The sequence below is a fragment of the Sardina pilchardus genome, chromosome 10 (assembly GCF_963854185.1).
Source record: "Sardina pilchardus chromosome 10, fSarPil1.1, whole genome shotgun sequence".
NCBI classification, from domain to species: Eukaryota; Metazoa; Chordata; class Actinopteri; order Clupeiformes; family Clupeidae; genus Sardina; species Sardina pilchardus.
This window is the reverse complement of record NC_085003.1, coordinates 20,511,367-20,526,903: the sequence shown is the minus strand read 5'-3', so window position 1 is coordinate 20,526,903 and position 15,537 is coordinate 20,511,367. Positions and strand designations below refer to the sequence as shown.

The 15,537-nt window shown below is 46.5% G+C and overlaps 1 protein-coding gene across 1 annotated transcript; it reads right to left on the bottom strand.

Annotated features, from left to right (window-relative positions):
• Window positions 1–785: 785 nt before the first annotated feature.
• si:ch73-62b13.1 (Carbohydrate sulfotransferase 1-like) lies at window positions 786–6,721 on the bottom strand. The gene is made up of 3 exons (XM_062548166.1): window positions 6,570–6,721; window positions 3,419–3,594; window positions 786–1,954 (listed from the first exon to the last, which is right to left on the bottom strand). The coding sequence occupies exons 2-3, from the start codon at window positions 3,555–3,557 to the stop codon at window positions 786–788; spliced, it is 1,308 nt and encodes a 435-aa protein (XP_062404150.1). The 5' UTR covers window positions 3,558–3,594; window positions 6,570–6,721.
• Window positions 6,722–15,537: the final 8,816 nt, after the last annotated feature.

The following is a 15,537-nucleotide window of genomic DNA, read 5'->3' as shown; positions in this document are numbered from 1 at the left end:
GTCAGCAGAAGAATAATAGATAAATAAATAAATAAATAAATAAATCATAAACGCGTAAGAAATAAATACAAAAAAAATCGTTGAACGGTTTTGTCAATCCCTTTTAAGGGAGAATAAAACAGCGTCTTTGAAAAGATTCATGGTTGTGTAAACAGGCAGACTATTTCAATAGTTCCACACTGTGCTCCTTCAAAGCTCATCTTAAATGCAGATCATTGAATTACACGGACTAAATGAAACACAAGACACAAAGCTTCCCGCATGTCGATTCCTTGCAATCACGACTACCATCAGATGTGTGGGTGTTGCACGCCCCTGAGCTGTCTAATTTGTTGTTTAGCTCACGATCATTAAAACTTACCCCGGGCACAGACACCGACTGAAGCTAAATCACAGACAAATTAGCTGGAGCCTTTGCCTTCAGCATCTTTGCCAGCAAATTAAAATGAGCTTTATGGATAAACCTTAACCTATCAACTGACTTCTACAGAGGCACAGTGTCTTTTCGATGCTTAATCACTAGCAGGTATGAAACATGTGTGAAGACAAAATCAATTCTGAATCTGAACTGGAGTAAAAACATGGGAATGACTGAAAGAAGTAGTCAGTATACAGTATCTTATACTGTTCTCTTTTTGCTTTCAGTTCCTTGGCAAGGATTTTTGCACATGTTTTGGTTTGTAGCCAAGCCCAACACTGCTCAAATGTAACGTGACAAAGTCTTGTGTTCCGCACAATGAATCAGCTGCGGAGGACTCCCCCCACCCCCCCCCCCCCAGCTGGGATCAGAGGCCCGGCTGAAAGCTCCGGGGCTCCACCAGGCTGTGGGAGAGGTTCCTGAGTTCCTCCACGCTGTGCACGGGCTTGTAGCCCAGCAGGGCCAGCGTGCTGTTGCAGAGGCTCTGCACGGCCTGCACGATGCTGAAGTGCAGCCGCAGACGCCAGCTCTCGGCCGCCGCCTTGGAGTCGCGCGCCGTCGAGTACTTGTAGTGCCACTCGCCCGGCGCGTTGGTGACGTTGGTGTTGCGGGCGATCCAGCGGAGCACGCGCGCGGGCACCCGGTCCAGGCCCAGGAAGCGGTAGAGGCGGCGCGCGCGCTGCTCGGGCCGCAGCGCCAGGTCCTCGTAGCGCAGCAGCAGGTAGCGGCCGCGCAGCCAGCCCGGGCGCTGCAGCAGGCCCGTCTCGGCCGAGGCCTCCGTGTCGCGGCACGTGTGCCCGATCTGGGCCAGGTCCACGTAGCGCGGCTGGCGGCCCGTGGCGTTCCACACGCGCCAGGCGCGGAACCCCGAGAACACGGCCATGCGGGAGGCCAGGACGGCGCGCGGGTCGCGCACCAGGTGGACGATGCGCAGGTCCAGCCGCGGGTCCTCGCTCAGCGTGCGCAGGTCGGCCACGCGCGGCACCCGCACCGCCTTGATGGCCACGTGCCCGCGCTGCCCGCACGCCTGCGACGCCAGCGTCAGGTTGAGCGCGCCGCACTTCTTGTGGCACCAGGCCTCCTCCGGCTGGCTCGCCAAGTCGCCCGAGTCCAGCGCGCCCGCCTCGGGGCAGACGGGCGGCGAGCACAGCGCCAGGCTGGAGCTGCGGCGGAACAGGGCGCCCGTCACGTGGTCCTGCGGCGGCGGGTGGATGTAGCTCTCCAGGAAGCCCAGGCGGCAGGTGAACAGGTTGAGCAGGAGGTCGCGGTAGGCCCCCAGCAGCTCGCGCCTCTCCGGCGCCCTCCGGTGGCAGCAGCCGCCGCCGCTGCCGTTGGTGAAGGACTGCCAGACGTGGAAGAGCGGCTCGTAGGCGTAGAAGACGTCCGGGTGCTGGTTGAGGAGCTGGCCCGTGAACGAGGAGCCACTGCGCGTGGCCGCCAACAGCAAGATGTGCCGGCGTCCCGGGACCGCACCCGCCAACGCCGCCGTCTCCATGGAAACCGAGCTGTCGTCGCACGCGGATCTCCACCAGGACTCTGGGGAGGAGATACAGAGAAGGAGACACGCTGACACAATGGGACCAGGCCTCAGTGGACCGTGGCACGGGCACACTGGACCCAAACCACCCAATTAGACTCTGCCCACTGGGCACATGTGCTGCCACCATCACCCGCGCTCTGCTTGATCAGACCCAAGGCTCAAGCGTTACAATGGCCCAACACAAGGTCACATCCGAGGTCTTTGTTTGGAAGGAGAAAACCGCACCGCAACACACACACAACAGGCTCGTACATTCACTCATAATTACACATCTATAATTCATGACTCACTTACATTAGGGATTTTAATTTTTTTTCTTTCCTCTCAAAAAAAAAAACTAAACAAAAAACAAATTAAACTGGCAACATAAAAGCCTGGGAAATCAGTTTGCGGGCAACCCCTGAGAATAAACATAATCTGTTTACATGCAAAGTAACGGAGTGTGTAAGCATGCATGAGAATCGGGGGGAGGGGGCAGTCTCATCCTACAACAGAGCAGCTCTTAAACATTAATCACCTCTACACTGAGTGCAGAGAGAGAAACATATCTACTGTAATTACTGCTGATGAGCATTTGATTGCACATGGGATATTAGGGTGTGTTTCTCTGCATCTCTCTATGTGTGTTGCTCTGTGTGTGTGTGTGTGTGTGTGTGTATGAAAGGCGGGGGTTTGGGAGAGAGATTGCCTTTTCCACGCAGATCCGTCGGTTGAGATTGCTAACAGCTGCTCTATGAGACCTGAATCCTCCAGATAAATGATCCCATCTCCTCGTCTGGCTCTCCAGCGTGAGGAGGGGTATTCCCCAGCCGCGTGGTTATCAATCCTCACCGCAATCTCTGTCGCCGGCCGCCGCCTAATGCAGCGCCTTCTCAACACAATTAACCTGCTGGAGGACCACTTACAGGGAGATTAGAATATCTGCGCCGAGATATGGAGCCCGAGATTCCCTATCTGATTCGACGCCTGGTGTATTGGCTCTCTGATGGAATTTTTAGATACAGTGTGCAGACGCAGACCTGTTCCTGGGACCGCGCGCTGCTCTTCACAACTCACTCCACTGCACCCTCTACTGTCTGAGCCACACACAAGTGAGTCTTCCGTCGGCACGTGTGATGGTCAACAGATCTGGCAACAAAGCCTGCAGACATGACCACACATGTAATGTGAGGATACAGTCAACAAGCCCCTCCTAATGCTGAGGATTACAGCCGCGGATACCAATTTCCAAGCCGATGCTTAAAAACTAGTCCCGGACCAATCTGTGTGTCTTGATGGAAATTCTTCCTTCAAAGTTTTTGTTCGATCCTTTTATTCAGTTTTGTTCAATCCTGCTTATTGCGATGTCCTCATGACAAAAAACACATAAAAAACGGCACTTTCATTATTAGCTGTTTCTCATGAACAGGTGGGCACTGATGTGGGCACTGATGTGGGTGAGAGCTGGAGGAGGCACCAACCTTTGGCCTGGCGCTCCAGGCAGCGGGAGTTCCCCTGGCAGGAGCTGGGCAGGGACTCCCTGAAGGAGCGGATGGCGATGTACTGCACCACCAGAGACGCACACACCAGGAGCAGCAGGGTCTTCCAGGAGCACTCCATCCCTCTCCACCAGCCTACATCCTCAACACCGCACACACTGAGAGGAGACACACACACACACACACACACACACACACACACAGAGACACACACAGAGACACACAGAGAAAGAGTGTTGTTATTTCTGTTTGTTAATTCTAAATGCTGATTTGCACAGTAAAGATGATTAATGTTTGAGAGCTATTTCCCTCTCACGGAAATGGTCAGGAGTTGAAGTGATAAAAGGATAGGGAAATGATTTTCCTCTCAAGTGGACATTGCTTTCATTTACTCAGACATATGGAAACACAGTGTGAGTATGCAACGCACTAACACTAACACACACACACACACACACACACACACACACACACACACACACACACACACATTTGCACTATCCCTATCCTATTTCTGTCTCCTGGGAACACAGGCGAGCTAATTTGATCAGACCTGACCTATAGGGGAGTTTAACGGATAGCTGCACCAATTAAATGAATGTAAATGATGTCTTGTTGGGCACTGCATGAGTAGTGCATCAGATGTAAACACAGTTGAATGCATTTGATTGCTATGTAGTCTCTAATGAAAACAAATCAAAGACTGTCGGCCAACTCCTGACAACAAACATAATATAAATCGACAGCAAAACAATAAAATAACAACACATCAAATGCCTGCCGTCAGTCTGCACCTGACATGCCATGGACCAACATATATTATAGCTAACAATGTAACCTTCACACATACATACACACACACACACACATTGCTATACCATATGTCATCCAGGCTTGGCCCTGAATCTCTCACCTCTCTCCCTCTTTCTCTCCCTGTCATACACACACACACACACACACTTGGGAATAATGCATCAGAACGTCACCTGGCACACACACAATGAGCTCCATGCCCCTCGCCCCCTGCCTTATTTGCTCAAAGGGCCCCATCCACCTGTCTCTAAGCAGCCCTGAGAGGAGGCGCTGTAGGCGGCTGCCGCCTACGTACCGGCGCCTTCTGAATCCACTAAATGCATCTGATTTAGAGCGGATCTCAGACACAGGTGGCTGGAGAGGAGAGGCCCTATTACTGGCCCTCGGGACGGCAGCCATCACACACACCGACTGCAGGCAGCAGAGAGGCGGCTCTCTTCCTGCCTGCCTGCGCCTCCAAAATAAGTGCAGGAAAACGCAGCGCCGCAACCAGAGCTCCAGTTGTGTCAGACCTGTTCCAAATGACAGAGTGAGAACGCTGTCCACTCCTTCACATCGCGCCGCGGTGTGTCACTCCTCATACCCTCGTCTCTGCTCCGCTCTGAATTCACACCGGCCTTTCGCCCCTGTTCACACATGGAGTGCAGCACTTACGCAGCGGCAGGTCAATACCCCAGGAGATGGAAGCGACAGCTGAATGACTTGTCTCCCCTTCACAACTCTAAACACAATGTCCTCTTTCATGCCATGAAACGGCGAGGAGAAAGCGAAGCAGCACATCACCCGCGTCCAGTGCACTGTTCCAAGGCCACACTCTGTTGCCGTGCCTTTTGGGATTACAATTACACATAATTGTTTGATCCACAGTGGGAGTCTGTTTTCATTGTGGAGTAATAATCAAGGATAAGGCAGACGCCCACCATTTCCCCCCCCCCCCCCCCCCACCACCACCACCACCACCGCCCCGGAAAAAACAGCAGATGCCAAATCTGTGGATTAGAGCCATTAGATTTGGAGCCGCGCGTCTCCTTCCTTACCTTTCCCATTCCGGGAACGCTCCCAAAGGTTCAATATCTCAGCCACCAGATGGAATCAGCCTCAAATTGTTCTCGGAGCATGCCGCCTATTCTTTATTGTTTAAGCAAGTTAAAGAGCACAGATTGCGTTGGAATTTGCCATGAAATAAATCCCCCTTGTGCTGCTGGAAGAGTGGGTGAGCTCCACTCCGCTTTGGAGAGAAACGGTGTGCAGACTTCCATCACACACCCTCAGAGGAGATGAAAGGAAAAGTTGTAATTCCCCGACACTTAAATCTATTTCAATTTTTGACATTTGTGAAGAAAAATGTATGAATAAAATCAAGCAGGAGCACTTATTTAGGGCAACCTCTGTCTCCCTCTATTTCCCTCCTTCCCCTCTCTCCTCTCACTTGCCCTTTTACGAGGCTTACATCTATATTTTAGCGATGGAGTGAAAGTTTAAACACCGCTAAGCACATCTCCCTTTTGTATAGCCCTCCATAGTTGTCAGGTTCTCTCCTCCTTTGTCTGTCCATGTGTTCCTCTCCTCCTTTGTTCCGCTCCATCTCTAACTAGTGACCTGGGCTGCACAACACAATAAAGCAGCCAAGCACCCCACAGCGAGGCAGAGATAGGCAGACAAGAGAAGGAGACATGTAGAATGAAAATGTTCACAGTGAGGAAGACTAACTCCTGTTTTAGCCCTAGGTAACATTGCCTCCTCTATTCCTGAAGCGATGCACTTGCATGTAGGCTACTGTACGTGTCATTCCTTTATCCTCACTTTCACTTAAGAGGAGCCAGCTTTTTAAAAAACGGATTGGTCTGTGCTTTCCACACCTACACGGTCTAAAACAACTTAGTTATCACGTCTCAGGTGCGCTTTATAGCATGTTCAGTTAAGAGTTCTGGTTCAGTACAAAATGTTGTCAAAATGTGGACAAAACAGGCTTGTTCAACAAGTAAAACGTGCGATATCCCAAGAATGGGAAGTTATGTTGAAATAATTTTATCAGTTAAAACACAGAACGACAGTACAGTAAGGTGTTTGTTAAATGTCAGACGATGCGATGAAAAAAATATTTCCACGCTTTATGACACAATTTTGTCGTCCGTGTGTAATGTAATGTTCACACTCATTTGACGTTACCATCTCTACGATGGAACAATGAGTATTTTGAGTTGTAACGTCGATACGGTATAAGACAGAACAAAACGCTCTACTCTGTTACTTGTTTCAGCCAAGAGTGAAGCGATACGACGAATGCGTTTAATGACAACATGCAACATTAATATCTTACCCTGAAGACACGAAGAGCAGCGGTCTTTCCAAATTGTCGCTCTAGGTCAAAACACAACCTCATTCTACCTCAGAGGCGAGGACACACCGGGCTCTCTCCGACGGCAGTGGAGCGGGAGAAGCATCCCTTCCCTGTCTGTTCACACAGCCCTCCACCCCGAGTCAGGAGTGAGGGACCAACAGTGGGCACTGTGCTTTGGGAGTCAGTGGGCAGGCACGCTCTCTGGTCTCGCTTTACCTGACTACTTCTCATGGTTCGAGGCGCGTACTCGCGTACGGTTTGCGCGCAAGCGCGTAACTTAAGCACAAATTAAGTTATTACAAATAGGCCTACAATATATTTTTTTCAGCACCACAGTGCCTTATAGATTCTTGGTGTGTTCGTGGTTATTTGAATGGCACTGAACTTTGACAATAGTGAAGAACAACAGTTATATTAGTAGACTACTGTATAATAATATGTAACCTAATGGACGACCTGTGGTACGGGGTCAAGTCCAACACGTGCTGCACAATAGCCTATTGTCAACGCAATTTAATTTTTGTGCAGAATGTCTGTGTGTGTGTATATGACCTACTACATGATCTGTAATTTCACTACAGTGCCAGCAACTCACTACAGTTACGATCTGTAATTTCACTACAGTGCCAGCACTGATCCACAACAAAGAATCTCCTAAAAAGATGAGGTATCTCTCTCCACAGCAGAAAATGTGACTAACGAACCATATCCAGATGAAATATCAGAATGCTGCAGGTCCTGGGCAGGTAACCAAAACTCTGTTTATTTTTTACAAGCTCATAAAAAATATATATCTAAGCGTGAGTGCTACAGAATATGCATGAAAGGCAGTTGATGAAAAGCAGATCACTTGGCTTGGAAATCAAGACACTCTGGAGACTAGAATTTCTGGATCAAGGTTTTACTAAAAGTTGAGGAGGTTTAAACCTATTTAAATTTATGACGACAATTAGCCTGGATGGGTGTATCAGAGAACCCAATGATTTTAGCTGTCACATTTTAATCTATGTTAAAACTGTCATGGTGAGATCTCATGAAGAATGGAACTGGTTATTGGAATCTTGCCCTCACTAAATCAGACTTTTGGAACGTCAAATGTACAATATGGGCAGGCACAAGACTTTTATCAGCCCAACATTTAAATCTGTAAATTATTGTGCATGAAGTACTATTGTGTGCCATTTAGGGACACTGAACTGGCTCGTCGATTTTTGTGCTTGATCTTGCCCAAGCTGTTAAATTAGCGCATTCATTTAGACTATGAAATTAGTAGTTACGACTTAAGACTATGCACTACACCCGTCATTCAAATTAGGCCCGATAATCTCTGGACATTGTCCTCATCATACAACCACAATTCATTCCTTCATTCAGGAGGAGAGCACACTCTCACCTGTTTTTTGTTTCAATGGTGTTTCTCAACATTGTCAAATGACTGAAGTCCTGCATTGGCTCAAACCTGCATCCTTTGACATAAAGGATAAACAAAGGTTTTGTTATTTCATTCAGAACTTGAGACGAGACATAATACCTTTGTGTGTCTAGTGACAGAAGGGTGAAGCTGGTCAAACAACTTCTGTAAAGCCTGTTAATGAACCACCAGGGTTTAACATAAAAACTTTAAACATGTTAACATTTCACAGTGCATTTTTCCTTCTCACAGTGCATCTTTGAGTTTACTGTATGTCACCATACTTAACACAGTCCACTATTTAGAGATAGGAGAACAATAGACAGGAGACATGGGGAAAATCTTTCTACCTTAGACATAGTGCATCTGCTCTGCATTAATACTGAAAGCAATTTAATGCTAATAGCTGACCTTGGAGCCCAAATCAGCCAAGCAAAGCAAGGTACAAGTCAGTGTACCAAATATATTTCAAGAGTAGTGTCTGCCTCACCTTGTACGCAGTGGCACACGTCAAGTCATATGTAAATTCAAACCTATAAATAAAATGGAAAACAAGGCTCTCTATGCTAGAGTGTTAGAATGCTAAATTATGTAAGATGGACAAAACTACTAAATAGGGCGACTGCTGAACTGAGTGGTGTCAGAATTGAGGGAGTCAGACTGAGATGCTAACTTGCTGTTATTCATGGCATGGGCTCATGGGAATTTAGTACTCTCCTCATGGCGCTGTGAATATTTATTGAAAAAAGGCTGTTTGGAATGTAGCCTTTGCAGCTATCTAAATCGTATTGCGGCAGAGAGCGAGTCCTTACTGAAAATTGTTGAAGTAAGCTGAAGTATGGTCTTGTCAGATGAAGAGGATGCTGGCAGTGGATCCAAGAGGAAGGGAATATACAGTGTACATCAGCTGTCGAGACTTCACCTAATAAAACAATCTGGAAAGATAAAAAGACAAACCACTCCACCACAAGAACTGAAAGTGAAGTGTATATTTCCACTACCACAAAATTGTACACTCAGTTTGTAATGCTGGAACGTTTTGAAGGTTTTAAAACCCATTGTTATTACCCTTTTATCTTTAGAGTTAGTGAGGAATAAAGCTGCTATGTGCTATGAACACGCAAAGGGACGCATTCTTCTTTCCCTCTTTCAGGGAAACCTTGCACACAAACATGTAATCTAGAACATATACTGTAGCCACAAAAAGAGATGACTGCACTCCTTACAGTATACAGATCCATGCGATGACCCTATTCTTAAGACCATTATTTTGGAAAGTGGCATGAAATCAGTTTCACAGAATTCTTTCCCAACAAACTGCAACTCTCCAACAACTGTTAGTAAGTCAGTTACAGTTATTTCACGGTCAAAAAGTCACTAGGATAATGTATTGTTTTGTGAAGATACTTTTCACTGATTAAAGAAGTGCGTTCAACACCATACAACCCCACCTGCTGGTGGGTAAACTGGTGGGTCTAGGAGTAAATCCGAGGTTTATTTTACGGATTAATGACTTTCTCCTATAGGCCAGACCAAGTCTGTAAACATTGGGGCCCCGCAAGGCTCCGTTCTGTCTCCCATACTGTATACACTCCACACCAATGAGTGTCGAGCTCTTGCTCCCACACACACGTTCTTAAGTATGCAGAGGACATGACAGTGCCCGGGGTGGGGTTCCTAAAACCTGAGACTTATTGGTTTCAAGGAAGAAGATGGAAACTTAATTAAATGGTGCTTAGACAACTTCCTGGCGGTAATGCGACTAAAGTAAAAATAAATAGTCATTGATTTTAGACGTAGCAGGGAAGAAGTATAGGCTACCTACTCTATTGTTAGCAAGAGATGCATAGAAAGAGTTAACACTTACATGTACTTAGGAATAGAAATTGATAAATGAAACTGAAAAATGTGCTACTGCCATAGTCTGAAAGCTGCAACAGTTAATGGTTTTACTGAGGATACTGAATATATAGCTTTAATGTCGACCATTATGTCTTTGTTATAAAGCTGTCCTTCAGAGCATCCTGTGCTTTGGTTTGATTTGTGTTTTTTTTGTGTAACATACACAAGCAAGACCGCAGAAAAAAGCTGCTGCTCATGATTAAGATGGCAAGTAGAGTCATCGGATGCGAATCAGAAGTCAGCAGCTCAGTTTTGAAAAGATTTTCTTTTGAGCAAGACTGAGTGCATCTTCTGTGACCCCACTCATCCTCTACTCAATAGGTTCCCAAGTGAAGTGAATGTTCTGAAAAGAGACCAACCTGCAAGAGGTACTGTAGTTCAGAACAAAGGACTTGATGTCCTACTCCTGTGCAGTATCAGGATAAATTATTTTTGGGATAATACAGTTGACCTTGAGTTGAGTTTCTAAGAGGCTTTTTGGATGCATGGAAATGTTTTCTGGATGGCTTAGATTCCCTGACTTGTCCACTTATGCCTGTAACCTTGATCGTCAGAATTTGTGAATGGATTCAATAGTTTGCCGTCCAGTGTGTTAGATAATTGCATCCAGCTTGGATGAAGGTGTTTTGCTCCCAGACCTACACAGGACATTACACGTTTAATGAGAGTTAAAAAGCAAGACCTTTCTACCTAGGTGGCCATGGCTATTTCCTGGAGTAGCCACCTATTCAAGCTTTTCACACATGTAATGTAGCTGGATGCATTAACTGAGTATGAAAGTGGACTGCTGTTGTTACTGAAATGTGGACATTAAGAATCAGAACTGTGACACATGTCTTATGAGTGTTCAGGGCCTTCAGGAAAGATTGAAAGAGACGTGTTACCAGGGCCTAATGCCCAGATGCTTTGATAATGTACTGCAAATGGCCACCACAGCTTGAGGAGCCAGGATCCATGTCTGATATTAACCCAAAAAGATTGGGTAAATGCATTCAGTCCAGATGCAGAACGTGTGGGACGGTCTGAGGGGGAGCAGACAGGATGCTGTGCTTCAGCAGGATTGGAAACGGAGCAGGGAAGTGGGTAGAATTGCACAACTGTGTATCTGTTTGATCTCATCACCACCAATTCACTCAGCACCAGAAAGGTTTCCAGCTGCTGGGAAGACTTTTCTGAAACGCACTGAAACGCTTCCTTTCCTTCATTTCCTGGGTTTCAAAATCCTGATGGCAGAACAAGCGATTTCTCAAGCCCAAGCAGGGCTCTCCGCTCCAGATGGGATGGGACCAGAGCGAGAGGATCTCCACCGTACACACACAAGCCTCTCTACCACATTACTCATGTGCTCATGGAAGTGCTTAAAAGCATAATGTCAAGAGTAGACAATATATTAATTATCATGTGAGGAAAACATGCCAGTCAACCTAATTCAACTAGCCTACTGAAGTTGAACATCGAAATGGGTCACCACTGTCAGGATTATCTGCACAGAGATCAGGCTAGAAAAATGAACTGAGAAAACAAGTGGCTGCTGGTAGGAATAGCATGATATCCTGTGGTGTTATCATAGCACTGGTGAGCAGGCTTATGCATGGCCTGGACTGGAGGTGGATAGAACGACTGGGATGCCCAGGGTGTTAGACCTGTCAGGCCAATCCTGCTGTAGAAACTAGCAACCCACACACACACACACACACACACACACACACACACACACACACACACACACACACACACACACACACACAGACACACTCATACAGTCCTCTGGCTGAACCTGGTCACTCATTCCATCACATGAAGCACTGCCGAAATCTCACAAAATAACTTTGCAGAGAACTATGAGGGTGATGAAGTGCTTGCTTCCCCAACTGTTTAAGTCCAGCCTAACTATTGATTCATTTCCAATTGCACAATAGGCATTCCATGAGTTTAGTAACATTCACTAACCTTGCTTTAATATCTTATCGCATATATTTAGGATGTAGATGCATTAAAGGAACACTTCCTTGTTCCTTTAAGATGACAGGAAGGAACACTTGGCCTTTAACAGGAAGATACCTTGAGCAGAACATTAGCTCATGGGATGTGTTGTGTGTGTGTGTGTGTGTGTGTGTGTGTGTGGGGGGGGGGGTGGGGGTGGGGGTGGGGGTGGGGGGTGGACACAAAAACAAGAACAACAGGTAATGAGGTCAACTCATCGGGTATCAATTTCTCAGCATAACATGATATGTAAAGTGAGGAGGAGGGAGAGGTTATCTGGCCTGGTGTGTATGAATGTTATACATCTTGTTTAACAAGAATGTTAAGGGTAGCAGGATACATACAGCAACATGTAACTGGCTGGTGACAGGCGCAACACACACGCCACGTTGGATCCATAAAGACGTTCCTTGACACATGCGCTGTCTATAGAGTGTACAAACACAACACCACATGACGGCTATTAATGGCGCTGGGTTTGATGTATTATTCCTATCTTTAGAGTCTGCTAAAGAGGAGTGCTAGATTTGAAAGTGAAATGGTGCATGGAAGCAGGAAGATTGTTCCATAGGAGATGGGCTCGATAGTAGAAGGCTCTACCTCCTACTGGGCTTTTTGATATTCTTTCAAGAAAAGGACTTTTCAAATTAAATTCAATCAAAAACATTCCATTCTGGAGAAACATTCCCTGAAGATTATCTAAGACCTCATGACCTCTAGCTTCTCCAGAGGGCAAACACAGGGCCTGTCATTCCCACAGGCTGTCAGCCTAACCATTGTTTCTGTGTGTGTGTGTGTGTGAGTGTTTGTGCGAGAGAGAGAGAGAGAGAGAGAGAGAGAGAGAGAGCATGAAAGGGAGAAAGAGATCAGCTGACACTGCTTATACTTTTGCTCTTGGTCATTTATCTCTGCTAATGTGATTTGCTCTTTCAATATCAATTCAGTTCCGTAATCCTGACATCAAATACAGTATGTCCATTCAACAAATGGACAACTATCAGTTTCAAGGGTGAAATGCCAATCTGTTTTACACAAATGTCTTAAAAATATATAGTCCTGTGTGTGCGTGTGGTATGTGTTAAGTTGTGAATAAAAGAAAATATATATTATAGTAGCAAGCTAACACTGAGATGTCACACTTGAATGCAGTCAGCTCTTGCAGGCCTATTGTTGCTGTACCTCTTAAAAATAATCCAATGCTAATTTATCAAATTTGTATTGCATTCAAGAAACACAAATGTCAGATTTGTTAAAAAGAAACATTGCTGACAGATATGGACAGTAAAATGAACTACTTTCCCTATAGATCCCATTTTCTCTTCATCTTGTCAATTAATTTCAATCATGTCAGTCGCATCCTCCATCCACAGGGAGCCGTGTATTCTAGTGGTTTCATGGCTCTATCCACAGGGAGCCGTGTATTCTAGTGGTTTCATGGCTCTACTGTGGGCTGCTGGGTTCAGTGAGTTCTAGAAGGCTGGTGAGTGAGTGACAGGTCTGACAGTCCCAGTGCCCACTGGCTCCTGTCTCACTATAAATGCACAATATGGATGCACCATATCCATATATCCTTCATGTGTGCATAGGAAATAATCTTCTCTCAAGGTCAGATATTAAAGGGCTATGGAAAGACCAGCAACAGAAAAACCCTCAGATGTCACAGATTTGTAGTTCAGGTTTGAGACTCCAGGTGCCACTGTGTGCCACTGTAAATTTGATAGCAATTACTTGAGTGTCGAGGCTGGCTGAGTAGATATCACTGGCATAGCAAACCATTAACAGAGCGGGCTGTTCCACCCAACAGCAATCGAAAGTCTCAGCAATATGCAGTTCACACGTTACATGAAAGGCATAACCATGACTAGGGTGCCTTTGTGAGACTTTGCTGTCTTAATCCAGAAAGAGATTAAAAGACAGAGGAACTCCATTCAGATCTTATAGACACTTTTCTGGTGCTTTTTAAGCCACTAGGACAGAGGCTAACACAAGGATTAAGCACTTTTCTTCCGGAGACACCTGCTAGTAGACACCATACCTTCAAGTCCTTACATGGGAACATGAGATACGCGGCATTGAACATGCTTGTGTTTTGCCTGTCAGATGTGACAAGAGAAGAAAGTCTTGTTCTTCGCATTATGACAGATGCCCCAGGGCGACAGCACCACCCTGGCGGTTATGGGTGTCTGATGACAGCCGTTAGAGGTGGGCAGAGGCGTTCTCTTGTCAGCGCCTTTGCCCCGGCAGACTCATCGTCACTCTCGCGCACACGGATTTGATTAAGTGATCTTTAATGACTCATCGAGCCTCACACAATAGGAAAGAAAAACATTTGGCACCTTCAGCAGCCTTGGCATTTCTGCAGCACCGCTGTCTGTTGTCACGCCATGTCACGCTAAAGAGTGCACACGCAACATACACATGCACTATCCAGAGATAAACAATTCTCCCCACATAAAAAGAAACTGGGCATGCAGGCAAAAGGGAGATCTCCCAAAACTTGCTTTGAAGTGTGAAGATGTAGGTATGAGGCCTTTATCAGTGTTGTGTATCAGTAGTGTGGCATACGGAAAGCTTCATGAGCTGTGAGAAATGCAGCTTGTGACTGCGTGACTGCCCACATATCTGCTGAGCCGAGCTCTCCTGTGGCTGAGGCGAATTTGTGAAGTTGGGGCAATTTCTGCGTCTGTCAGTGCTCCTCTCTCACACGGCACAGAGGGACTGTTTTTCGTGCATAATTTGGCCCATCAGGGCTCTGAGTTGCTCTCCAAATACCAGCGAGTGGAGCTCTCCCTCACCCTTCCCTTCCCACATGCTCCCTCGTTCATCTGTCCCCCTGTCTCAACACGAAAAGATCTAAACCTGCTATAAGACTTCGTCTAAACTTTATCTGCCCGCAGAGTACGTCACAACTGTTTCTAGTCAAGACACAGGCACAAACACGTCCAATCCAGACCACCACGTGCAGATGTGCATATCCCACTCCTCAACTCTCCTCTAACCATCTCTTGCTCAATTCATTCCTCTTTTCTCTCCCCAGCGCATGGATGGACTGCCACGCCTTCAAGACAGCCAGACTGCTCAGAATAATGGGTTTGGTACATACCGCCGCTCTACCAAATCACCAGGGAGACAGCTGAACTGTAAATATTGTTCACCAGTTCTATATTGAAGGGTTATGAACGCAAGGGCAAAGTGAAGGAAGTGACACCCTTCCAGGGGCCACTCTCATGGTTCGGTCCAAGTGCATCGTGAGTCATGAGAAGGGATGTTTAAATGCTGGTGTTCTGGTCATGCTCAGTCTCTCTGCAGATCAGCGATAGGGGCAGTTCAGTTGGGGGGGAGAGTGGAGACTGGGGATGGGCATAAAGTTGCCTCAGGGTTCAATTCAGCTCAGTGTTTAAGCACAGTTGATAGCAGTTCACAGTTGGCCGAGCACAGTGCCTCATTCCGTCACTGCTTTAACTGTGCAAATAAAGTAGCACACCATATCAACGCGTTATCAGCTGAACCTCGATTACCTCAGGTTTCACTACTACTATGGAGAGAGAACAACAGCAACTCTAACTCTGTATTAATTAACACTTCTACTTTTAACACCCCTGTTAGCATTATTGATGATAACATTATTTACAGCAGACTGTAAGAGAAAAA

Coding starts and splice junctions, on each gene's coding strand:
- si:ch73-62b13.1 (XM_062548166.1), bottom strand. CDS start 3,557: ATGGAGTGCTCCTGGAAGACCCTGCTGCTCCTGGTGTGTGCGTCTCTG. Junction 1,955..3,418: donor CCTGGAGCGCCAGGCCAAAG/GTTGGTGCCTCC, acceptor TCTCCTCCCCAG/AGTCCTGGTGGAGATCCGCG.